We start from the raw sequence: 27,579 nt of genomic DNA, 5'->3' as shown, positions 1-27,579 counted from the left end.
TACTTTTTTCTCGGTTTTTCTTTAACTTTGTGCACAATCAAATAATCACTATTCCCTTGAAATAGTCTAATACTATAAGTTCTACAAAATGGCAAACTAGTCAGCATTTAATTTGGATACTTGCATTACATAGTGAAACTGAACACTGCTGATGCTCATGTAACAATTACTTGTTGCCCATTTCCAATCCCATGGTAAGCTATTTTTTAATGTGAAGTGTTAGATAATGAACTACTAAATAACTTGGTAAAAAGAGCTACTTTGCCACTTTGAGAAAGGTTCTTTGACTTCTAGCTTTTCCCCCTAGGAGCTACTGGATTGTGTTGCATAAGACTGTTCTGATGACAATTTAATAACAATCTCTTTATAGCCCACTCAAAATGCATGATGATGAAAATTAAGATTTTAATGGCATATTTAATGAGATCTGATGTGACAGTATCAAAAGGAAATACTGAAATTACTTTTTAAATAATTTTTGATTTGGCGGTGCTAAATTCAAAGATATTGTATATGACAATGTGATCAAAATGTCAACATACAACACCATCAAAAATTATGGTATTAAATTATATTGTATCCTGTTTTTGTGTAATCCTTATCCTGGACTATGAGATACAGAAAAGGACATAAGCTATTAGTAGATAATGGTATGTTACTAATGCTATCTGAATTACCAACCATCCTCATAGATAATTCACAGACTCGCTCATTCACATGACCCATAATCATTTCTGCATTTGGAATATCAATAAGGAAATGAATGTAATTATTAGATGACTAGTGCATATACATTCACCACCACTTCATCAAAAGCATTTAGTAGGTGTGCATTTAGAGACTATAGCATGTCTGTTGTGTTAACTATCCTTCAACAACTGCTCAAGGATCGGTTCCTGACCACAGGACTACAGTTTACACAATTAAATGATAAGTAATCAATTATATATATATATATATATATATATATATATATATATATATATATATATATATATATATATATATATATATATACACACACACGTTTGTGTGTGCGTGTGTAATTATCACTTAATTATCATTTAACTTTGTTTTTTTTCCTCAAATTACCTGAAACTAAATTACCTTTTTGTGTCTAATCAGTATTATTCAGATATAGCCTGTAAAAGTTGATAGTACATAAAATAATGAATGTTAAATAAAATAACAGATGATTGTAAACCTTTAAACAATGGTGTATATATTTACTACACACACAGTTTTTGATTGATATTCCTAAATTTTAATTGTGCTCTGATAAATTCCTGCAGCCTGGGAGAATGGCACATCATTTTTGAACCTGAGTTATGTGCACAACTAGGCGTTAGAGGCTGGGAGAGGAAAGATAAGTATGCAGGGTTGGTGTGAGAGCAGAACACAAGCAGGGCAAAATCGTGCACACACTACAACACGGCCTCTGGTCTCCTTCACATATTCTTCAACGCTAAGTTTCTGACTAGAATACTGCTGTTGGCTGCATATTTTTGGGTGACAGGTGACTCTCAACCCCCGGACACTGACATGTTTAAATCATCCAACATCAGTTATGTTCATGACAGTGCAGTGATGATGGGATCCTTGGCCATATATGGGCTACATTCTGCGGTATACAGCTGAACAATGCATCTGTGCTGTAGGAGTATCTACTAAAGTGGCCAATGACAGATAGGTGTTTCTAATAAAGTGGGCAGTCATAAATAGGTGATTTTAATAAAGTGGGTGGTAAGCGTATGCTGGAGATTGACTACCAGTGCCTTCATACCCACCCACTTATGCAAACACGCACAGGAATCGAAAGTGTGTGTGTGTGTGTGTGTGTGTGTGTGTGTGTGTGTGAAGAAAGGCTCGCTCCACGCGCTGCAGGAAGACGGCCACAAACACGCGCGCGTTTGCTCCAGAGAAGAGGCGCCGTATGCTGCGCACTATTATAATAAAGAGCGACGGTCATAATGGTAGGCGGGAACGCAGGCACTTTCAGATCATGCAGCATTCATCGACGGACGAGGATGGGCTTCCAGGGACATCATCTTAAATCTTATATCCTCATTTTCCCACCTCGTTCAACTCTCATTCAGCAGTATGTTTCCGCATTCCCATGGCGTGCTTATTTTTGCGTTAGTGATCCATCTCTACACAAAACCGGTTTCACCTGATCCTCCGCTACGTTAGCACTCACAGCGCTGACTGAAAGAGAAGAGGGCGAAAGAGATCCTAGAAGGATCGCGGCGTCCGGACACCCATGAAGGATCCGCACAGTCCCCGAATCATCGTCTAGGCTGGGGCTTATTGCGGCTGCCGTGTATTCTGCCTACCGTGGCGTCTGTAGCTGGGACCAGGAATAAAGGCTTGGGATGGAGGATTGTTGTCGCGCCTGTATGCCATGCTTGAACAGATTATGGAACAGGATATGGCCCGAAATTAACTACCCAGACGTCGGTCGACCGGCCGAAATCCCCACCGTTTCGGGTGACATACGGATCCCGGTTCCGAAGAAAAAGCCGACGCAGCTGTACGCTGCGCTGTACGACTTCGATGCCCGAAGCGAGGAGGAGCTGACTATTAAAGAAGGTGACAAGCTGTCGGTTATCGAAAAGAGAGGGGAATACGTGCTAGCTAAAAAACTCACGGGCAGCCTGGAATCTGGTCTGGTGCCGGCAAATTATGTTGCGCTGCTGCAAGATGAATTCGCCAAATACAAGTAAGTCATAGCAATTGCTGAATTGACATATTGCAGGTGCACGAGCCCTGCTTCTCAAAACTCAACCAAACGCTGGTTCAGTGTAGCTGCACGACACGGGATATTTTATTGTATTTTAAAAAAGAATGATATATTGAAACGTAGTTATGTGCTGCCTTCTTGCTTTCACCGTCTTCATCGCAAAGTGCTGAATTAGGCAGCTATGGTACAGTATAGCTCCGGTCATCAGTAAATGAACCGTGGGATATCGACCGCAGACAGTAAGGATAAATTCAAATAAGGCGTGCGGGTACATGTGATAACGGAAGCAGATTAGCATATAGATTTTAGACAGGAGACATTCTTAATCTTTTAATCGGTGAAAGCCAGTGGAAGTTCAGCGTGCTAGGCCTCTAGTGTGTCTGTGACAGTTTCACTGAAACCGTCATTACTCCCGTAACTCGCGTAACCAACACGTGGACGTGACAGTAGTGCTTATTAAAGCTTAATTGCTCTCCAGGTCTGTTTGTCATGAAACCTGTTCAGGTACACACATTGGAATTCCATAGAGTGGAATTCCTACACGCCTGAGACCAACAGTGAATAAAGATAATGTACACAGGTTGTATTAAAAGATGTAACCTATACTCTTATAGGTAGCATTAAAAATGCAGTAAGAATTAGAGCATACATGTGAAATTTAAACAACATACTTTGTCTACATGTCTAAGTCACTAATATAATTTCCATCCATGCAGTTTATGGTTTTGGTGTGTGTGTGTGTGTGTGTGTGTGTGTGTGCGTGTGTGCGTGTGTGTGTATGTATCAGATGGTACTATGGGAACATAAACAGAGAGAAAGCTGAGAAGCTGCTGATGGCGCCCCAGAATAAAGCAGGTTCTTTCCTGGTCCGAATCAGTGAGAGCCACAGTAATGAATACACCATCTCAGGTCAGCCACAGTCGTGTTCTGTATCTTCCTTCCATCTGCGCTAACTGGGAAGAGATCAGTCTGCCTTGCTTGCTGTCAAGTGCCACATTACTACTGATGTCTACACTCATCCTCTTCTCTCTCTTTCTCTTTGTCTCTCTCTGCCCTCTCCTCTTGTCTTCTTGTCTGCTAGTAGCTCAGCAGTTTGTGTTGTGTCTGTTATTGTTTGTCGCTGCTCATAACAGTAGCTCTGTTCTTGCCTCTACACCTGCTTCCGTAGTTGTCACATTATCCATTCAACCATCCACTATCTCTCAGAGTGCATTTTGTTACACCTTATTGGCCAACTTGCTTTGTTTAGACACTGAGTCAGGAATCTTGGTTCTTTTTTGAGGGCAGTAGAGTAGGTGTTATACTTGCCTTCTGTAGTATAACAGGGAAAAATGCTGAATGAATCAAATACAATGGAAGATGTATATTAGATCCATATATTAATTTTTTTTAAGTGTTTGTTTTTATGACAGAGACTGGTATGACTGATTAAGAATTATTGAACTCTTCTCTGCAAATCCCGTTTACATTGATTCCACAGTCTGCATTTTGGCATTAAAATCCCTGACTAGACTTAGCCTATTCTTGGACTGTGTTGTAATCTCAATGATTACACACTACTGAAAGGCCTTTTTAGTGTGGACTTAGTCCTTGCTCTGGGAAACCAGGACTGTGTTTTACAGAATCATCTCTGGTGTCAGATGTAGTTGACTCAATTTTCATTTAGTTAATTGTGAGATTTTAAAATGCAAGTACAATATATGAATGGGCTTCTTTTGCTTCTATGAAAAACACATTCTCACAGTAATAATATGAACTTGTGGTGTGGTAATTTAAGCAACCTGATTGAAAGCATTTGCACATCTGACAGATTCTGTGGTTTGTTTCACAGCCAGGAACGAAACAAATGTCTTCCATTTCCGTATCCATCGTTCTGGGCTTGGTGCTTACTATGTATCGGATAAGATCTCCTTTGGAACTTTGGATGAGCTTATCAGATACTACCAGAATAACCCCAAGAGTCTGGGATGCCACCTGGTGCAGCCGTGTGTACAGCAGGTAGGGTATGGTCCATTACTGTTAACATGACAATCCTCTGTTTTTGTCCTGTGCAACTAAAATGAAAAAGAAATTCCAAAGATTTTCCAAAGTTCAGTAGTTAATATATTTGATGTTTGCCAGTTCATACCCCATCACTGCCAAGTAGCCACTGCTGGGCCCCTGATCAAGGCCCTTAACCCTCAGTTGCTCAAGTTGTATTCAGTCATAACTGTATGTCTCTTTGGATAAAAGCATCATCTAAATGCTGTAAATGTAAAAAGAAAGAGTAGGAAAAATACATAGCACATTGTTCACGTGACAATCTGCTTTAAATATATACTAAATGGCCCTAAGTGAAGATAACTGAGATAAATAAAACCAAACCTTACATACAGAGTTCATGTTCTTCACTATTATTTGTTAATTTTTAGTTGACTGGCAAATGAGAGAGAGAAACTGTTTGTGAGCTTTTAATACCACAGTGATAAGAGAATGTGCAGGGGAAACCACTTTGTCAAAATATGTGCAGGGGTAACCACTTTGTCCAAATACAGCACTGTATCTGTTTAAATCTCTTTGTCAGCCTTTACTCTGTTAGCATTGGGTCAGTAATGCTGGATTACATTATGCACTTTATAAGTCCATGCTTATGTGTATATAATGAGGAAGGCTTGTGGTTAATCATAAACCTCCTTGTGCCCTCACAGTGAGACTGCCGAAAATGTTAATTTCATTATGCTATGAACTGAAAAGATACTGTGTAGCAATAGCAAAAGGCTGTTGCCATATGTTGTACCTGTACTACAAAAACTCGCTATTCGTTTTTCTTTTCATTGGGCTTCGGTGTGATTCTAGACTCTCCGCCTTCATGGGAAGACACTGAGGCTGAGTCACTGAGGCCATGGACGTGAAGCTCCACAGAGAGACACGGACATGCATTCATTCACTCACTCTCTCACTTCCTCACCTTCTCACTCTCACTCACTCTTTTACGCGCTCTCAAACATTCTGCTTACTCACTCACTACTCTCCCTCTCACCCTGTATCCTGTTCACTTACTCACTCGCTCACTCTAGCACACTCACCAACACTTAATTTCTGCTCACTCCCTCACTCATTCACACCCTCTCACTCTGTCACCCATTCACACTCTCACTCTCACTCACTCCTTCAGTCGCTCACTCGCTGCGGATAGAACAGCTGTCTTCTACTTTTGTATTTTTATTCAAACATTTTTACTTAAAACTTTGCTACATTTCAGTTGTTTGCATATCTGTTAGAGTATTTCAGTAGGCTGCTCTTTTTTAAAGATTGTGACCACTGCAATCTTCAAGTGGTTTGATTTTGATACATTTCAGCCATTGGCACAAACAAGTCCCCTGCCAAGACCATGGATATTATACTGACTAAATATATAATTTCATATTATTTGGTTGTTGGTTGTTGCACAAATCATTAATTTATAATTTTCACAACATGATAATTTTTAACTAGAAGTATTTTCAGATACATTAGATGCACTATATTTGAGAAGGATATTTCAAAACCAGTGTAAATATAGCTCTTATTCTTTGTGTAAATAATGCTTATTTGCCATGTAAAATGTAATTGTATTTTCTAGTATGCTTGATTAATATAAATAAAATTTCTCAGTTCTTAGAATTCTGTAATATCTTTGAAATAACTGCTAAAGTATCTGCATTTATAATATTTTCCCATAAACATCTCTTCATATACACAAACATGCTTTATTCATAAAGTCAGTGGACTTTCAGTGGACATTGCTCATTTAGGTAATGGAATTTGTTGTATTAGGTATATGCCACACCTTAGAACAACAACTCAGCATGAAGGCAGGGCTCTGTTCTTAGTTCTTAGTGGCTTGAACAACAGAACAACTTCAGGTCTCCCATATATCCAGAAGAGGTGGACAGAACAGGCACCTGTTCAGTATGGGTGTTGTCTGTCAGACTGTCTTGGAGCAAGATGTAGATGCAATCTTGTCTTATTGAGGTCAGATAGGGGGCCTTGTACCTGTTATAGGACAAGGTAGAAAGTAGCATCGCTGCTGTAACACTGTGTGTGTGTGTGTGTGTGTGTGTGTGTGTGTGTGTGTGTGTGTGTGTGTGTGTGTAAAAACATGAACAGAGGGAGCTCTTTGACATGGAACCATGGGAGAGGCCAAGAGAAGAGTTTCAGCTAAGCAGGAAGCTGGGGGAAGGGCACTTTGGTGAAGTATGGGAGGCAGTGTGGACCACAACAAACCAGAAAGTGGCCATCAAAATGCTAAAACAAGGTGGGTCTTCGCCTGAGCGGATACTTCTTATAAACACGCAGCAAAAAACAAAACATGACAAAACGTGACAGAAGTGAGCTCGTGGTTTTTGGTTCTAGCGGACTTATGTTCACATTGCTCTGATGTCAGTTGTTGCACTACACGCATTAGTGTTTGTCCAACATCTTTCATACTTTATGTTACAGTGTTCTGTACTCTGCTCCCTTGTTCAGGTTTTCTAACTCTCACCCTCTAGTTCAGTCACTACAAGTTTTCTTTACATGGATCCACCTCCCTGTACCTTCCCGTGCAGTGTGTTGGGTTTGGTTTGGAAAACAACTTTGCAGGAAAGTGGTGATCTTGGTGAACCAGGGGATTCTGCTCCAGCGCTTGGAAAATATATCACCTGAACTCCAGTGAAGTACGATAATCCCCATTTTGGAAAGTCTAACAAGATCCTTAGTTTTTTTGCCACTTTATTCTAAGCAATCTGGTAAAGGCACTGGAGTGATTATCCAGCCCTTTAGGTTCTGTGCCATGTGTATGCGAACACTGTGTCTCCAGATGAATTTATGAGGAGGCAAGCCTGGGTTCCTTGTGCCTGGGACGGCGTGAGAGATGGTCAGCCTTGTGCTAAAAGGATTCCACTGCATTCTGCACATTTTGGCTGTAGTGAAAGAACACTAGGAACTGAAAGAAGGAATAGTCAAAACACTTCCCCCTCCCCAACACACGTACACACACACGTGTACAACCTCCCCCAACTACACCTGCGAGGTAATGGCGAAAACTACCATAGGCCTACCACAGGATGCCATGATTCTTACTCATTTTTCATGATCCACTTTCACTCCTGGCTCTCACATGCTTGTTTTTATAAACAGTCGTTTGTTGTACCATCATCCTGCAGCAGCACTAGGATGGCAGTGTGGAGGGATTTGGACTGTATTTGCCTGTCACATTTCTGACTGTAGTCTGTACTGCTTTGGTTATAGACGTTTTTCTATAAAAGCAGTATGATCTGTAGTCACTATTGTTTCAGAACCCAGGAACTTCCACTTTCATAGCACCTTGTTTACTGAACCTTTGTTCCTTACTGTGATGTCAGCAGGGAGGGAGGGAGACATGAGTGTGGGAATGAAAAGTCTTTATTATCCATCTAGACACCAACAACAAAGCAAGCCCTGCAGCGAGCAGAATTAAAAAGGAAAAAAAAAAAATGCAATAGCGCTGGCAATCGTTCTTTTGGCAGAGTGAAAGAGCAGAGTAGCAGTTTCACTCGACGCGCCTTTTGCATCCAGGGACAGGAGTAATGCACAGCTCTGGAGGAGTGTACCTGTGGGCTTTGTGTGTGTGGCAGTGAGCGTGCCCATCAGGCACCATGACACTTCTATAATGCAATTATTTGACTTATGCATTCAAGTGGTGAATGGTAGATTCTTCCTACCTCTTTCAATGTGTAGGGTTATCTTAGCATGACTGCCTAAAAAGTACAGAAATAGTAGAAAAAAATACAGTGCAGTAAAATATATATATATATATATATATATATATATATATATATATATATATATATATATAGTGCAATACAGGTCATGCCCCTCACTCTCCTTACATAAATCGACAGTGAAGTTTAGTTATTTTTAAATGAATTGAATTGAATATAAATAACATCTTTAACTTGAGGGTATTTAAATATTTATTAGGGAAAACATTAAAGGAACAGCCTGTTTTGTACACACTCCTGACATTTAAGGGGATAAAGCATTGGGAATATTATTTAATCAAATCGGTATGCTTCCTAGTTACTCTGTGTAATCTTCAGAAAATGAAATTCTTGCACTTGGATTCAAGTTTGGTGGTTGAATTGGACATTTTGCCATTTTGAATTGCCATTTTGGGTCTGAAAAAAAAAATTGCTTTTACAATTTTATGCAAAGTGAGTTTTCTGTAAGATAGGGGGGTTGGATTTGAACATTAAAGGTTCAGTACAACTCACATGATCAATAAGTGAGCCAGTTCTGCCGGCAGCTAGGCATGCCTGTTTCACCATGTTCTGCTGGCAGCTAGGCATGCCTGTTTCACCATGCTTCACAGATGCCTCATCTCAGATCACCTGAGATCCTTGTTCCCCTACGTTTTGCTCTTTCCTGCCCTCTGGTACAGTCTTATCTCTCCATTAAAAATCTACAAGCTTTTTCAAATGTGCTTTCTGGTAAACATGTGGCCTGTTTCTGCTCACCAGGCTTACCAGTGGGTTACATTTTGTGGTAAACTCCCTGAACTTGTTTACATGCGTGTCTTCAGTACATGCCCACCTACACCCTCAATATTGACCTCGATCTATTCAGTGATTTTTTCTTTATGACTAACCTTGTTCTTCAGTTAGCCAATACTGTGCTCTTCTAAGGCCTGCCATATTGTAGACTACTGCAATGGTCAGTGTCTTCTTAATTCAAAACAGTGTACGAAACATGATTTTTACACACATAATGGTCTGTCTGCCTCACGATGGCCAGCTTTCATGGTTGATGTCAATCACCCAAAATGGCCATTCAAAGCCTGAAATTAAAGCAGACAGTGGGCACTCTAATTTCATAGTGATTCATAGAGCACAAGGAAAAATAAAACAATAAAAATGGTTTCACTGTGCAGTTGCCTGCAGTTAGCAACATTAATGATAGTCCAGCTTTTCAGCCACTGTGTTCAGTGTCATGCCCATAGAACAGTTCCCCAGCCACTTGGGAACACTGCTGTCCTGTGTGCTTTTCAGCTGCTAGAAGCAAAGGGGTCAGAAGGGCTGCCACTACTGCCAGGTTAAATCATCACTCTCAGACATCTCTGGCTCCACAGAGTGTGTGTTCCACCACACCACACCAGTATGTGTTCCACACCACCACCACAGTTGGTTGTGTCCTCCACACGCCCGCATCTGATCTGCAGCAGGTTTAGGAGGTCAAGAAAGGAGCCGAGTTTTCTCAAAAAGGAATTTTTCAGCACAGAAACCTTAACATATACATATTTCTCAACATTCAGGGTAATTTTAAATGATTTTGCAGTGTATTGATCAGATACTTGCTCTAGAGTGCAGAAGTTGTGCATAAGTAACCTGTAAATCCTTAACATAATGACATAACAGTTGGGCTATTGATTTAAACTTATGTTGAAACCTGACAAAAATAAATAAATACAGTAATTATATATCTTACAAATTACCTGGGATTATTTTATGGCTTCAGGCTTATGTAAGATTAAATGTCATGCTTTCATCATGTAACTAGCCACCTCTGTAACTGAGAGGTCAAATAATCACTGATGTAAATAACGGTTTATAGTTACATTTTTGGCAAATTCATTAACATACTAATTAATAACTTGCTAAATAATCTGTAGACATGATATCTCTGAACGACTTTTGTGCTCACAGTATAAGCAGCTGTTTCTTAAGTCAAGAACTGTGTTTAAACCCATTTAAAAGGACAATGAAAGCTTTAAAAAGCTGTGTAATGTTGCAGTCAAGATAGTATTATGCATAATAACACCTTTGGTAGTCTTGAAGATTCAGGATACATAAATTCCTCCTTACCATCAGTATTCCGGTTCGTATACTCCTTTGAACTGGTCAAATGGTGTGTATACTGTTCATATGTGGCACAAGTATTGGAAAAGCTTTATCTTTACTAGTAGGTTAGCGAAACAAGTTATGACGATAATTTTAAACAACAAAAAAGAGGTTATGAAAAAGAACAGGACACTTTTAATTAGAAACAGTCTAGACATCACAGTTGATCATATGAATGTGAATGTGTTTTAGACATGCATCTAGACAAAGTGTTTCATTGTGGTTTCTGTGGGCATCGACGACACACAGACAGCGGTGCTACGTCTGTACTGGGGATTTTTAGAATTCCTTTTTTGCTGCTCCTACTTCTTTTTTTAAGTTTTAATCTTTGAAGCAAGTTCAGCATCCAAGAATTTATGATGTAAGCAAAAAGGTCAACATATTTTAGCAGTAATTTTCCCCAGGGCGCTATGGTTACCCTCTAAACGTTTTTTGCTAAGATCCGTGCAGGTTTTAGATTAAACCACCTTAGTGTAGACAGTTGTGATGGATCTACAGTCACTCATCCTCACCCCTTCCCCCTCCACATCTTTGTCTCCATCACCCTTTAGAGGACACTAAATTGGATGAGTTTGTGAAAGAGGTCCATGCTCTGAAGAATCTGCACCATCCCAAGCTGATCCAGCTCCTGGCCCTGTGTACGAGGGGAGAGCCTGTCTACATCATCACCGAGCTCATGACCAAGGGCAGCCTCAAGTCCTACCTGGCCAGTGAGTTGCACAGGGAAGCTTGCTTCAAAAATAGATTTTCTTCTTTTGAACTAAATGTTTACATCATGCTATCTGCGAAAGTGAAATAATCCAATCTCACTGCTAAAAGGAAGTCGTGGGACATCCATTGAATGTGCATTCTGTTCACAGATTTTTTTTACTTTTATTTTGACCATAGTGTTGGAGTGTTGGATATTACAATTTTTCACATCATTTAACATACACTCTATTACATTACACATTGCACCACTTTAGCACAGATTTGCACTAAAAGCAAACAACAAATCATTAAAAATCTACATGGGTCTTTAATGCCATGCGTCCCAAGGCCAATTCTTTGTGTGTTTGCTTTAAAGGAACATTATAGAATTCACAAAGCATAGTTTTCTTTATGATTTTAAGTGCAGCAGGGTGCCTCTGTGAGATGAGAGGCCTCGGTGGCTGATTGTTTGTAACGCCAACGAAGAAACAAGGTGAATGCCCATATTCCCACACGTCATAGCTGAAATGCTTGACCGAGTTCTCCAGTCCTACAATTTAGACAGTGACTGCAAGTCTCATTTAGAGTGTCTCATTCAGAAGCCTCTGAAAGGGTGGGGCTAGCTGTGTGAACAGGTGTAGCGTGAACAGGATACATTTACCTTAGGGGTAGGACTAGGAAAGGAATACAGCTCCACAACAGGTTAATCTGGTGTGTGTGTGTGTGTGTGTGTGTGTGTGTGTGTGTGTGTGTAATAAATGTTTTAAAGATTAGTTAATAGAAGTTGTGTTAGTAGACTTCATGTCTTTGCTGGGAAGAATTTCAGCGGTCATGTATTGCATAGCAAAGTTCAGTTAAACGTATGCACATGAGAGGACAAGAAAAATGTGGTTACACCAGAAGCAACAAGTGTCAGAGTGGTATGTTTCTTCAAGAACCAATTATGGCTGATCTCCAAGCTGCAGCATGAAACCACTTAATGTAATAATGATAATAATTAAGTGGTGAGATATTCTGATGTTGCTTTTTTGTAGCTTGAAAGTGCCCTTCACAATGATAGCGAGAGGAAGCCTTTGTAGGAGTAACTTTGTAGAAGTAGACTTCCTGTGTCCTTAGTATTTACCTAAATCACTCTCAATGCTTCCCCATGAAATTCATCCACGTATGATTCATTAGAAGAACAAAGCACCCTTTACTTTGAATGGAGCTGATTCCAGTGTGGTGTGGAGTGGTGTCCTGGCTAGAGGTGCAGCTCTTGATCTCTTCTCTGGGTCTTTCATATGCTGCAGTTCTATGTGAGGCCTTTTCTGTATTGTTCATAGCTCAGGTGCAATATTATAAGATCCTCTTTTTGTTTTAAAATAGAAATTTATATTTTGAGCCAAACTGGTATAAAAATAGAGCGCTGTACTGTAGAATGAGTGCTTTTATTAAGGTATAAAATATCCAAAATCCAAGTGACTTCATCCTAGAATCGACAGTCATATTCAAATGGGTGTATAACACAAAAGGATTCATAATGAGCATGAACTTCAGAATGAGCATATTACAGCAATTTAGGGGAGATTTAGAAGAGATTTTTCTCAGATAATTCTTTTCATTCTTTTTAGGACACGTAATGGTCTTGCACTTGTGTGCAGCTCAGAGTGTACCGGATTTATTTCCGGTCGTTTTGTGCGGAACATTTAAATGTCCCCCTGTGTGAAACATAACTAGTGAGCGCACAATCTTATTTCAAACTAACCTCAGCACTCCCTGCCAGAAAGTCATCAGTCACTAGACATGGCACCGATCCGATACCACGCATCGGAATCCGGTGGATATCAGCAAAAAAAATACTGGTTCGGATATCGAATGAAGATTTTTTTTAAAGGAAGAGGATCCGATGCTGGCGCAAAGCCAACGCGAAAATGGCAAAGGCGCACCGCAGGTCACGTGATAATAGTTAGGTTACTTTGAGCAGAGTTTATGCACAGCTGTAGAGTTTAGCTTTCTTCACCTTAATGATAGAAACCGCAGATCTGCGACCGAGAGCGATACATTTGTTAATCCGTCCTCTTATAAAACATGCGATGGAAGCAATACGCAAACGACGTTGTTTCCATTTTGGCTGTTAAGGAAGTTCAGGGTCAGGGAAAGGAGAAAGAGCAGCAGCAACCTGACAGAAACCGAGTCGGAGAGGAGAGGAGGACGAATAAACGAAGTAAAGCACTCTGCTTCTAGAAATTAATTGAATTAATTAATTTGTGGCTTTGATGCATGAAAAGGTGGAAAACTTGAAAAATTGAATAAGAAGCTAAAGAATAAGGTAACTCCGTCCACAATAATTTATTTATTTATGGATAGTACGAATAACCATCTTGTAATTATCATATTACATTTCTATCTGTTTTATGCAAAGGTCGACTGAAGAGAGACTCGTACACATAGCCCCTTTGTCTGCTCACTCAATGCCAGGTGTGTGTGTGTGTGTGTGTGTGTGTGTGTGTGTGTGTGTGTGTGTGTGTGTGTGTGTGTTATATTGTGGGTATAACAGCGATTTACCACTGAAATTCACAAGAAGTATTATAATGTCAATATTAATTTGATGTGAAATAACAATTGCATTAAATAATGATTAAAAATGCAGAAGAACTATAGTATAAATCTCAGGGGTCAGTGAGTGAGGGGGTCACCGGTGCTGAGCTGAGAGAGACAGATAGCGCGCAAACACAAGTTCCCTGCACTCCATAGAGTGATACTAGTCTGTGTGTGTGTGTGTGCACATGGCAAGCATTGCCGATATTAGTACGATAAGTTGAAAAGGGCAGAGAGGGAGGAGAGTTGAAGATTGGGCTATTGACAACAGTAGGTTTCACGTTGCTTAAATATAAATATGAGCAAATATATTTACTGAAGGAAAGCCAGGCCACTTAAATAGACCTGCACCAACTGCCTTAGCTGATGCTCCAGTGCGGCATCAGGCGTGCAGTTTTGGGCCTGTGCTGTAATACAGAGCTGCAGTGTATTCCAAACAGGTGATGATCAAAGCAATAAATATTACGATATATTAAGATTTATTGGAAAAATAAATGCTTTAGTCTTGTAAACACTTTTCTGTTTTTTAGAATTTTATTTAAATGTATCTGTCATATTCATGCATGATATCTGGAAATATAGCATATATAGTACATCTCGCACAAAAACAATTCCCCAACAGTCTAAGTTTCACCCAAACAACTAAACCACATCTCCACAGTGGTTTTTAATGAAGAATAACTGGATCCGTATCAATATTGAGCAACATTCAAATGCTATATCAGAAGATATTGGTATCAATTTTATACAGAAAAATCGATATCACGTCCATCACTCACCCGATTAGCAATTTTAAGACACAGCTCAATACATATCGTTTCAGTTGGGCCTTTCTTTAACTTCATAGGTCTGCATTGTTTTATACATGAATTAGTGGCCTGTCCCGGAGCGTCTTAGGCAGAGCAAAGGTTGGGAAAAAATTCCTTTGTGCAGTAGTGGATACGTGAATGTTATTTTTTCCCCCATGTGCTCCTGTGCCGCAGCTCCAGAGGGACAGCTTTTGACCTCGGCTCACCTCATCTACATGGCTGCTCAGGTGGCAGAGGGCATGGCCTACTTGGAGGACCGCCATATTGTGCACCGGGACCTGGCCGCGCGCAACATCCTGGTGGGAAGCGACCTGGGGTGCAAAGTGGCTGACTTCGGCCTTGCTCGCATTATAAAGGTAGCCAGGAAGGAACTACGTGCGCAGGAATGTCTCACCCGGACATGAAAAGGGTAGCATGCAGTGCAGACCTTTTTAGGTGGATTGTTAAGAATAAATGTAAATCACATTTCAGACTTCCTCATGGATAGGTATAGAAAGACCAGGAAAAATCCTTGTTATTTATTCAGGATTACGATTTATGTTTATCTGTCTCTATATATCATTTTCACACCAGGTTTCAGTGAAATATATGGCTGTACACGTACGAACGTGGTTCTGTGAGTATGTAAGTCAGGTACATGTGTGCGTCGACAGGACAGCGTATACACGGCCAGCAGGAACACCAAGATACCTGTGCGCTGGACGGCTCCAGAGGCAGCCCTGCACCAGCGCTTCTCTGTTAAATCGGACGTCTGGTCCTTCGGAGTGCTGCTCTACGAGATGATGTCACGGGGAAAAATGCCATATGAGGGTAAGGGTCTGCCCTGCCACGCCCGTTTCACCCACAAATGCCATGTGACATGCTTTATTCTCATCCTTGCTGACCACACACACCTACACCCAGTCCTAGGCCTAAATATTAAACAAACACATACCATCTAATAAGCCTTCAGCGCATTACTGAGTGAGTGGCTTCCTGCATGCGAATGTGCACATGTGTATCTTACACCCTATCCCATTCTGTCCTTTTCTCAGGTAAGACCAATAAGGAAGTGCTGGAGATCTTGGCCTCGGGGTACAGGTTGCCGTGCCCCAGCCGGTGCCCGCCCAACATCTACCGCATGATGCAGGAGTGTTGGGCTGCTGAGAGCTCCAAACGGCCCTCCTTTCATGCCCTGCATAGTCAGCTGGACAACATCTACTCCAGGATCTACTTCAAAACCATTGAGGTTTAGAGCCAGGGTGGGACCCAGTCTAAGGATTGAAAGAGGGGGGAGACAGAAGGACAAGAAGGTGCAGGAGACCTTTGAATTGCACTGCTACTGAAGCTAACTTACGTCAAATCGATGGTTTGGTAGATGCCCTACCAAAATGATGGCATCTTCAGCTGTATTTTTCCCCCTCTTATTTGTTAATGGTGTTTGTATAGACTGTATTAAATGACATATGCAATAATGATGCTAAGGTTGAGGAGATGAACAGGAAAAAGCTTCATACTTCAATGCCAGGTTTACCATATCCTGTGCCGTCAGCAACAGCTGATGTCTTGCTGTTTATTGTATTATACATTATTGTCAAAGGATGCACATGCTGCAGTCCCTAGCAGTGTTCAGCCTATACTACAGGCTACAGTCAGTCTGACCACACAGAGAATTCAAGATGAGTATCTGGACCTATAGGAACTAATCTTATCTGATATCGGGTGAGTGTTTTGTTTACCAGTGATTTCACCTGCCAACTGTGGACTTTCGCACACTGAGCAATGGAGCCAGCAAACAGGATATCTAAGACTGTTACATCTAATCAGTGGAGATTTAAGTTGGATCTGTGGTAAATCTCTATGAAAAAAAGACTTGCTTGCGTCTGTTTCAGATATGCAAATCTGAGCACTTATACTGTGGTGAGGTGGTGAAGCTTAAAAACAGGAGCTGCAGGAGTTAAAAATCTCTTGACCATCATTTTGATGCCTCTTACTCAGTTTCACAGAAATCATTTCTGTGACCAGTGTCTTCCTGTTCATTACAAGAGAGATGGATTATGCAACATTAACTAAAGATATTTTAAAATAAAATATTTTTTGAATACGTGTTTGCATCGTGTATAAAACATTAGAAAGCTAGAGGATCGTAAATATACAGCATACAGTGCTGTATGCAGTAGGCATATATTCACGATTCTGTAGATTCCGTTTACCAAAGTGCGTACCTTCAGTGTGCGCAAATAAACAGTTAAGTGCGCCCTTCATAGATAGGCGTGGTAGAAATGAGGAAGTCTGTACAGCACTTTTTCTGCGGCTTGTTCTCGTAATCAGAAGCGTTCTTCAAACTCTTCGTTTTGTTCACCTGCGTAACAGGTGTTTGTTGGAACGCTTTGGGATCAGAGTGCGCCAAATACCACCAGCCCTGTGATCACATGGGGGAGTGTTTGAGGAGAACTTGTCCGTGTCTTCAGTCATTATGGGACAGACTGTTCAAAAGGCGAGATGATGTAGGTTCGAAAGGCGAGACTGGATGCGCAGAAGACGGTTTAAACTCAAAGCTGGAAAATAACACGCACCCTGTCACGCGGTACGGCCCGGCATCCGTGCACGAACCCGTGGACATGGCTGTTTATACGGCTCTGTGGGCATTTGAGGCGCGAGCAGATGAGGAGTTGTCATTCGAAGTGGGAGATATGTTCAAAATTGTCAGCAAGAATGGAGACTGGTGGACTGCTCAAAAACTCGATTCGTGCGGACGCACGCTCGCAACCGGTATAGTCCCTTATAATTACCTGGAACGCGGGGAAACGGTCGCTACGCAGCCGTGAGTGCCAAATTCTCTTCTTCTCATTTCACAATTGCACATCAACTGAAGTTATACGAAATAGGAAGCTCACTTATTACTCAAACAAATAGTGGAAGTATATGCAGTTTTAGGTTTTCCTGAAGTTGAATTAGTTAATTTCATCTTTCCCCAATGCTGTGTAAAATGTAATATTTTGAAGATTTTAAAATATTGCCAAAATAGAAAAGGACCCATTACGAGAAGCAACCTCTGTTGGCCTTGGTGTCCAATATAGACATTAATATTTTGAAATGCAAGTGTAACAGGCAACACCTTGTTCCTTTTAAAAATATAAACATCACCAGTCAAATTACAAAACAAGTTGAGTACAACGAGCAGGTATTCTTGCTCTGCGTTCAATTGCGAAGGGCTTCACAGACACTTAACGTGGTCACCAACAGACACGTGCATGAACCACTTTATAAATGCAATTCACAACAGACTTTAAAATATTCCCGCACCACACATAAAGCAGTAAAACATCTGCTGTAACATTCTGTCACGGAAACTCATACAATTAAAACGCACTCGTAGCAACAAAAACGTGACTCGGCCCCCTACTCACAAAACAGGTTAACTCGCATCACAACAAAAATTAAACACGCAAAAGTATTTACCGGGAGTTTCGCTGACACCCTTTAAATGTTTTAGTTTCCCGACCGCTCTCGTCTCATTCAGGACGGGACCTGCATCGTAGATTACAACATAAAGCAAATACATCAGCGCTTGAAAAACCACTTTAGTCCGGTCAAACTAAAATTCCCGGATGACCTACCGCTCCAATATCGCTGTTTTCCAGCGTCTATTGGCACCAACAGAAACATTTGCCAAACGCCATCCACCATCAATCATGCATATTCTCGTACCTCTCTGTCCGCCGCATTTAAGTAAGGGAGCTCATAACCAAATTACACGCGTTCTGTGCCTTATCACTCACTCGGTGCCATTCGCCTTTACCTTAACACACAAGATTTCAATCTAATATGAGCTAATATTAGTTTGTAGATTTGCAGTGTCTGTATAACCTTATGTCCTTGCACTTTAATGTTATCTTTATGAAAACTTTGTTGCTCAAAGTTTGGTCTTTGATGGCTCATAAAAAGTAATGGTTAATCTGACTTGCATCAGATCTGTCACAATTCCTTAGGAGAAACATTAGATAAAAGGAGACACAGTACTACTGTACTAAGGGAGTCGAGTCTGAGAATTTGGTTTGAAAAAATAAAAATAAAAAATTAGACCAGAGCGATATCTTTCAAGATAATTATCTGCCAGTGGAGCGACAGCAGTATAATGTAGCCTAGAACTATCAATATTATTACTATATATTTACAGCATTTGTGCTTTTAGAAAAACAATAATATTTTTGTTTTTATAGAAAAAATAGAGATTATTGTACTTAAATTTGGTTTTCATTGCAAAAAAACGAAACATACAAGTGTAGAGTTTCAGAGAAAGGCAGACACTCGTGGATAAAATGAGGTGTGCTTTTAATTGGAGAAGGATAATCCAACATGGCAGTCAAAACCCAGGCAAGGGTCAGAACCAGTACAATAGGATAAACAGAGCCAGGGAGCATTACAGAGTAAATACAGTCTGGGTCCAAATCCAGAGAGACAAAATATCCAGGCAGTCAAAAAACACAAGTAAGCATCGGAAAAAGTTCGGAATAACAGCAAGACAATTGTGTCTAATGCTCAGTATGCACTGACAATACAAGTGGTAATACTTCACAAAGTGTGAGTGGTAATGGCAGGTGTAAAACGGGCAGAGTAAATGAGCCGCAGGTGCAGTTAACAGTCCGGTGGTGATTAACGTGTGAATGGCTGGTGATTGGCTGGGTGTTCTTCTGTATTGTCATGGGCACACTGGGAATTGTAGTGATCTGGGGAAACGGGTGGTGTGACAACAAGCAAAAATTATCTAATTAATGTCTAATTAAACCTAATTAATGTTGGTCAATCTAGCTAGCTAAAGAGTGAATATTTGAATAGCTACATATTCACTTTGTTACTTTGTAAGAGATATATGGCTAGTTATGTTGGCTAACTAGCTAAATTCAAGTGAATGAAAACATTAGGGGTAGAAAGTTAACTAGTTAGCTATTACAGATCCAGGTTTTCTTTTAGGCCATAAAACCACAATTTTCTGAAAAGACTGACACACAGCCTAAGATTATCGCTGCTTTTCATATGGAGTAATTATAGTATGACTTGCTCTTTTGAAACTTCAGAAGAGATGTGTTCTTTTTTGCTCAGCAGAAATATTTGAGACGGAAAAGTCTCCTCCTCATTTGTTCTCATTTCAAGGAGAAACGCCACAGATTGAGATCTCTTTTCTGATTTTCTTTTCCTGTGGGCTCATCCATTTCAGGTGGTTCTTTGGCAAAATGAACCGGTTCGAATCACTCAGTCACCTCTTGTCTGCTGAGAATGGTGATGGAGCTTTTCTGGTGCGACTCAGTGAGAATGACAGCGTGGGCCATGTGCTCTCAGGTGGGTGCGTGAGTGGCAGGCTGTATGTTTCAAGTCTATTTCACCTTTACAACAATGACAAATAAAAACATAAAGCACAAAGTCTGTAGAACATTTGGTACTGTGTTAATAATGTTCATTGCATTACATTTTAAAAAATCAAATAAAACCTTATGGCACTTATGGAAATAGGGAACACATTACAGCTGTTAATTGAATTTCTTGCTTTATGCAAAAGGATTCACCCGTGAGTAGTAAAAGAGCTTGAACAAGCCTCATTTATGTCCTACAGCATCACCACTGTATAAAACAAGTTCAATTGACCCATCTAAAACTAACTTTGGGGGTTAATAAAAATTGCCTGAGGCTACTGTTCTCTACACTATCAGAATGAGATGTCAGAGTTGTTGTTGCCTTACAGTATTTGGCATTTCATCTGACCTTTTTTCACCTCTCTGGTGCACCTGCTGCATCAGTCAGGGTAAGGAATGGAGCGAAACACTTCAAGGTCTACCAGACGGGGAGCGTGTTCTATGTGGATCAGGCACACGGTTTCCCTAGTTTACTGGAACTTGTAGAATACTACCACAACCATCGCCTGGGTGCCGTACAAAGACTGGGAAAGCCATGCATTAGGGTGAGACAGGGGCACAACACAAATGGACACTCCCTCCCTCTCTCTCTCTCTCTCTCTCTCTTTCTCTCTCTTTCTCTTTCTCTCTGATTCTCATTACATCTCTATCTGTGTATTCTCCATTACATCTTAATGTTCTATTCTAACTTTCTATTCTATGGACATAGGAAGCGATACAATAAGCTTAGTGTGTACCTCACACCATAATATCCTTCACACAAATTACACAATGCAGTACGTCCATGCAATATGTCTGGAGACCGTGGCGTGTGCTGCAAACTAGGCTGACCCGCTTTTCTAGCATCATTTAGTGCTCAAGTGAAAATTTAAATGGGCAAAATGAGTAACCCCAGTGATTTTGCATGATATTTGAACACTGTGCATGCCAAGATTATAGAATCTCTCAAACGGGTCATCATGGACCTTTCAAGCGTCAGAAGCATCAAAGGGCAGTGGTGAGAATCATGCAGGTAAACTAATGGGACACATTAGGGCTTCTAATACCCTCGGAAGAACGTGTGAACAGCACCGCACATCTGAACATCATGGCTCATCCCTTTATGCCTCCAGTGCATAACTCTAGCTAGCTGTGAGGGGCAGCAAAGACACTCAGATATGTACATTCAGACGGACACTTTCCGCATACACCATGTCACAACACATTCATCAGCACCAAGTGGGTCAAGGAACTTTACAGTGAGTTTTCATTGCTTCATTGGCCTGCACAGTCCCCAGATCTCAACCCATTGGGCATCTTTGCTGTTAACTGCAAGACTGTTCAGCCATTCAAACTACAGCAATTATGCATTGACATCATTTTCCACATTTTGTTGAATCCCTGTGCCGGCGGATTCGTGCTGTACTGAGGACCGAAGCAGCCGCAACTCGCTGCCAGACAGGCTTACCTCATAAACCGGCATCTCGGACCTGACAATCTATAAACCATAGGCGCGGTCTTTGGGGGGCATGGGGGTGTTGTCCCCCCCCCCCCCCCCCCCCTGCAAGTAATTCCTGCTCACACTACTTATAAGTGTTAGGTTGAGTGGTGTGATCAGACACACACACACACCTCACACACACCTCAAACTTGAAATCAAACCGACACCACTGCTATAAAACAATTCTGGATATCTGTACTGTTGAATCTAGACAGGCGCTTCAGTTGTCTCTGTTTTGTGAACACGTGTTTAAGTTTGTGGGGACATTGGCTGTGTGTGCAGAGGCAACCGCAGCCTCAGGACCTGTCCCACACCACGGTTGATGATTGGGAACTGCCGAAGGAGGACTTCACCCTGGAGGAGAAGTTGGGCAGTGGCCAGTTCGCTGACGTGTACCGCGGCAAGTGGAAGAGACGCATCAACGTGGCCATCAAAATCCTGAAGAACAATGGTGTGTCACCACTCCACCCTCACAATGGGGACAAGGGTTGTTTTGTAGCCACAGGCGACAGACACACTAAAGATGCTTTGCTATGGAGTCCTCTTGGATGTTTAAATTTTTCATGCTGTATGAAGGAAAGGTGGAATTGGTGCTGAATTATATGGTGTATATATTGGTATAGGCCAGGTTATTTTTATATTATGTGTCTTAGCTTTTTTTCAAATTACAGATTTAACTCCCTCCCTTAGGCCTCTCATATTAATCTGCACTGTTTAAATAGGCACTGCACTGTTTTAACATTTTGATCTGCTTTTATGAGGAATGGAATGATTTTCTAAAAATGGTGGAAAATATGGTGATAAGTATGACCTTAATATGAAAATAAAACAAAGAAACTAATGCCAGCTATAAGTGATGTGGACTTACCTGTCTCTCAATATTTTTTTGTAGATTCAAACTTTTACCTTAGCTCTTTCCCTTAGTTCCTGATTACACCTGATTACACCTGACTCACCAGATGTAATCAGGTGTGTATTTTGTCCTGAAAGGACTCTAGCTGTTTTTTGCTCAAATTTTGCCTAAAATACTTGTTAATAATTTTTCTCCCTTTTGCTTTTCTTTCTTTATTTTTTGCTCTCTGAATATCAGAATCTCTGAACCAGCAGGACTTTCAAATGGAGGTTCAGCTTTTGAAACGTATGCGCCACAGAAACCTTATCTCACTATTCGCTATTTGCACTTCTTCCACCCCCTATTACATCATCACTGAGCTCATGGAGAAGGGAAACCTGCTGGACGTCCTCCGCAGTAAGTCAGCTCTTCAGAGAGCACACAGCAGCGGGTCTGCTTCCACATGACCTGAGTATAATCGCATTCATTCAGTGCATAATATATTGCGTAACTCGGTGTCATTGGCCTCGCCATTAGGTAAGGGCACACTTAACCAACTAGGCTATTTTTCCCCTTGGATATTTTAAGAAGCTCACTGTGGCTACATTTAGAAAGTGCAAACATCCACAGAGAATACGTTCTACAGCATGGTTCTTTAAAAAAAAAAAAGATACTGTATCTTTGCGCTAGTCTTTGTCCTCCTGATTGTCGCTTGCTGTCCTTTGTTTTGCCAGGTGCTGAGGGTGAGGCTTTAGACTTGATGAGTATGATTGACATGGCAGCCCAGGTGGCGGATGGGATGGTGTATCTGGAGGATCATAACAGTATTCACAGAGACCTAGCCGCACGGAATGTTCTTGTTGGTGAGGGCTACGTTTGCAAGGTGGCTGACTTTGGCTTAGCACGAATCATCAAGGTCTGTTATTGAAAAATGATTACTATATTTATAAATACTATATTTATTACATTGTGTTTAGTACCGCAGTCTTTACACCTATAGGAGGCAGTTTATATATCGACAGAAAAGAAGATTCCATACAAGTGGACTGCTCCTGAGGCCATCAGCCGTGGCCGGTACTCTAATAAGTCTGATGTGTGGTCATTTGGTGTCCTCCTGTATGAGATCGTTACCAACGGTGGAGTTCCTTATCCAGGTAGGCAGTAATTCCTATCAGAAGTACTTTTATTGTTTGCTTTCTCCTTTTATACCTTGCAACATCCCCAAATGTTTAGTCTAGTGTTAGAGTGTAAGGAGTCAAAGCATATTGCTTCAGCAGAAATAATTTAGTAGTGTGTTTTGTATAGAAAGTATACATTTAGCAAGTGTGGTTATATTGAGCTGAGTTGGTATTTACAGTTGCTCTTGCTTGTTGTAGGCTTCACCACAAACGAGGCTGTTAAACAGGTCATGCACCATGGCTACAGGATGCCGGCCCCTCCCAATTGCCCTCAGTGTATCTATGACATCATGCTGTCCTGCTGGAGCGACAAGCCGGAGAATCGACCTGATTTTAAACAGTTGAAATCTGATCTGGAGAACATGAATCGCTACACAGAGCTGGAGTGATAGAATGCACACCTGTACTTTTATGGAGAAATGTACAGGTGCGATGTATAGCTGTGCTTTTAAAGGCGATGGACAGTGGAACACAGAACTAATAACATGTAAACCTAATAGCAGAGTATGTCATCTGATGTTATGTATTTGGATGCCCCAGAAGCCTTGCAAGAGATTTGAAAACACAAAAGAACTTTGCAAATACATATCTTGTACTGTATTGATTGTTTGTGCTGGGAATAATTACTACAGATGTAAAGAAGAATTTCTGTATATTCATTAAAACTGATGTAAGTACTTTATACAGACGTGACATGGGATCTCTGCCAGTTTAGCTATGCAATCATGATGCACTTCAATGATCAACAACAAAATTAAGTGTGATTCTGATTTAAATTACTTTGTTAAATTACTTTACATTACTAATTTGCCACAGTTGAGCCTTTAATATTAAAACATTTTTATAAAATATGGAAGTTAGAACTTCCCATCCAATACGCACAAGTTGTCAAGGAACACATATATACATGACTCAACATATAAATAGCAGTTTTATCTCAGTTTCTCAAATTTGGTTCTTCCTAATTCAGAATCAAAAAGTAAGATCACTCACCTTATAACATATCCACATAAAATATTTGCTAGTTACTCTGATCCTTCAACAAAAACCTTTGAAGACATAATTACTGTCCCACCTTGCATGCTCAGATAATTTTATTATAATTGCAGGACTTAACATGGAGTTCATTGCTTAAGAATGATAGGAAGACAAGCATGCTTATTTCGATGTTGTTGATCCAGAAAGATCTAATGAGCCCTCATGGCAATGCTGGACTCTGAACCAGAAAAGCAACTTTGTATTGACAAGAATTTAAGTTATTAACACTCCTTGGAGTGTGATGCACAACATTCTAAAATTCCCCAATGGAATTTTGCAAGAGGTTTATTGTTCGCATACTGAAAATTGCTGCACAGAATTGTTGGGTCATAAAGAACTTCCAATTTTCCAACTATTCTAAGAATAAAAGGGATAGGGAGTTGAGGTCGATTCTGGGCTCAGAGTCCACTGTTCAGCATGTGCTTCTTTAACGAGATAATAGATCTTGCTAAGGTGCTATACTGTTAATTAGTGCTAATGACTGAAACACTACAGGAGGGAATTTGGGCTACTAAACCCAGGGTATAAAGTCTATTGACATCTAAGGCCTGGGCTCTTGTTATCTGTGGTGTTACTGTGTCTGCACAGGAACTAGCTTGGGTTTGCACTACTCAGGAATGGAACAAACTTTGCATGCTTGTTAATCATCAAAAGAAATAAGCATACTAATGTGTATCTACTGTTGAACCCACAGGACTGTTCGGTCCAGCCGGTGACAAAGATAAAGAGTATGGGGTGGTGATGGCAGAACAATGGAGTTATTTCTGTATAGGGAAATTGCTAGGGGTAAGGCCACATGTCCCTTTATAGGTAATGCTATTTTCAGTCATGACGTGTTTACGTACTCCAGCAGGAAATTCACTTACAGAGAAGGATTCTCTGATACTTTCTATACACCATGGAAATCTGAAGTGATAAGATCAGTGATGTTGACTTCTGGCAGTGAGGTGGTGTTGCATATACCTTCCGCTGAGATACAGCATACATTGCTTACATTGCTGGCAGCTAGGAACATCGGTTGGATTAGTTGTATGGGCTGGAGGATTGAGCATGTGTTACAGTTAGAAGCTCAATATGCAAGGCAAGATATTGCCTTAGTTTCACTACCAATTTGAGAGATGGTTGGTTATGTGGCATGCAGTGCCATGAATTAACATCATGTATTACAGCAAGCCCAGAATATATGCATTAACCATCTTACCTTTGATACCATTTATCTGAGGTTCTCTCAATGGCATCTGCTTACTGTTAGTCTCTCAAAGAGAGCCAGTAAAACTACACACAGTGTATCTTCACCCACAGGGGAGCCTTAGAAGTGTAGTTCTCCTGTGCTGCAGCTACAAACTCACAATGAGAAACATCTGTCCATGTTTTCTTTCCTTCATCAGCAATGATGCCATTACCACCTTGGTGTGGCCCAGTCACTGCAAACGTCCCGATGATGGAGTCTGGCTAACTGGTCTTTACAATGCTGTGTGTTTCCCAAGGCTTGTAACCTGTAGGGGCATTGCAGTTTCCAGTTTACTTCCAAATGTCCAACTTCTTGCACTATAATAAACCTTATTCTAGAAATCCTATTTTCCCTCATATTTGATAAAGTGTAATGTAGTTAGTAGCACAAAAAATGTAACTTGACCTTGTGGCAATTAGCAGTTTCACACTTCACCAGGAGTGAAAACTGATTAACCATTTTATTCATGTCTTCGCAATTCTTGTATGAATATATAAGGGTCAGGTTTCTACTGGTTTTCCCCATTTGATCCAGACATTGTCTGATCAACCTTTCTGCCTAAGTCCATCCATGCTCCAGTCTCCCAGCTCAAAGAATTGCACATTCACTCATGAGCAAAAGTGTTGTTTATGTTGCACTCTGTCATGGAAATTTACTTTGCTTCATTTTGTGGAAATTTACTTTGCTTTATTTTACTTTGCTTTATCTTTCTATAGTCACAGTATAACAGTCTGCAGATAAGCGTGTGAGTCAGGGACACCAGCAGCTCACATACTGTTCTAACCATAGAGATAGAGGAAGCCTTCAGAGCTCAGGCTAACCAAAACATGAATTATCAGATACTCTGTAGGAGTCGTTTTTCTTTTTTTCTCTTTCTTCTGTTCTGTGTAAAAGGGGAGGGGGACCGTACTGCGGGTCAGTTCTCTTACTCTGTTATACAGGGGACAGAACTCAATAAACGTTTACTTTTACTACTCAATGCATATAGCTGTCTGTGTTTGATGTGCTCTCATTTTTCCACCACAATTTGTTGTAGTCGGCAGGATGAGCAGCTCCACCGCTGAAGGGGGAAAATCAACACTTCACTGAAGATGCTCCTTGGCAAGGCTGAGCTGGGAGGGAACACCCAGTTGGGGAAAAGTACCGCCAGAGTGAAGGTATTTTCTCTCATCTTGTGGTGTCTGCCTTATCTTTAAAAAAACAACCGTGAGTGGGAGAGAGCAAGTAATTGTGTAAGTACACAGATATTTATTTCCTTCTGTGCGGCCGTTCTTGAGTTCTCCTCTAGGATAAGAATATTTCAGAAGTACTTGAAATATCTTTGTTACGACGGTAAAAGGAAAGTGAAACAGTAGCTTGCTGATATTGAGGCACCTATTGCTCAGATGTGACATAGGGTACCCAAATAGCTTCGGACCTGGGAGGAGAATCAGTCCAAGAGCGAACGGAGCATAAGATACATTAACGGGACTAAATTACAGCAGCGCATGTATTGAGAGAGTAATAAAATGGTATCACAAAATACTAAATTAATGCAACCCATCCGAGTGGAACCAGCCCTTACATAATGACATGCGAAGGGACTATGGGGAGAGTTCCCTAAAGTGGTTGCCGATATGGGTAGATTGTTATGGGTCCCCTCGGAATGAGAGCTTGAGTGTGAAACTGCTTAATAATATACTTAGACATATGGAAAACCGACCAGGGGAATCTGGTCAGTGTAAGGTATGGGATAGA

The 27,579-nt window shown here is 40.8% G+C and overlaps 2 protein-coding genes across 3 annotated transcripts; both read left to right on the top strand.

Annotated features, from left to right (window-relative positions):
- The first annotated feature begins 1,894 nt into the window (after positions 1 to 1,894).
- Positions 1,895 to 16,776, top strand: zgc:194282 (tyrosine-protein kinase Srms). 2 transcript variants are annotated; one of them, XM_027007029.2, is made up of 8 exons: positions 1,895 to 2,719; positions 3,528 to 3,649; positions 4,572 to 4,738; positions 6,869 to 7,016; positions 11,169 to 11,327; positions 14,868 to 15,049; positions 15,347 to 15,503; positions 15,728 to 16,776. In XM_027007029.2, exons 1-8 carry the CDS (start codon positions 2,373 to 2,375, stop codon positions 15,925 to 15,927), a joined length of 1,482 nt encoding a protein of 493 aa, XP_026862830.2. In that variant the 5' UTR covers positions 1,895 to 2,372; the 3' UTR covers positions 15,928 to 16,776. The 2 variants fall into 2 exon arrangements, with proteins under 2 accessions (XP_026862830.2, XP_026862829.2); XM_027007028.2 differs by having other exon boundaries at positions 15,327 to 15,503; positions 15,728 to 15,809.
- A 219-nt stretch (positions 16,777 to 16,995) lies between these two features.
- ptk6b (PTK6 protein tyrosine kinase 6b) lies at positions 16,996 to 24,255 on the top strand. Its single transcript, XM_027007027.2, has 8 exons — positions 16,996 to 17,496; positions 19,891 to 20,012; positions 20,468 to 20,628; positions 21,846 to 22,014; positions 22,654 to 22,812; positions 23,130 to 23,311; positions 23,396 to 23,549; positions 23,772 to 24,255. Exons 1-8 carry the CDS (start codon positions 17,105 to 17,107, stop codon positions 23,960 to 23,962), a joined length of 1,530 nt encoding a protein of 509 aa, XP_026862828.2. The 5' UTR covers positions 16,996 to 17,104; the 3' UTR covers positions 23,963 to 24,255.
- Positions 24,256 to 27,579: the final 3,324 nt, after the last annotated feature.

The sequence above is a fragment of the Electrophorus electricus genome, chromosome 24 (genome assembly GCF_013358815.1).
Source record: "Electrophorus electricus isolate fEleEle1 chromosome 24, fEleEle1.pri, whole genome shotgun sequence".
Lineage (NCBI taxonomy): Eukaryota > Metazoa > Chordata > Actinopteri > Gymnotiformes > Gymnotidae > Electrophorus > Electrophorus electricus.
The sequence above is the reverse complement of the archived record's forward strand: the minus strand, read 5'-3'. Positions and strand labels throughout refer to the sequence as shown.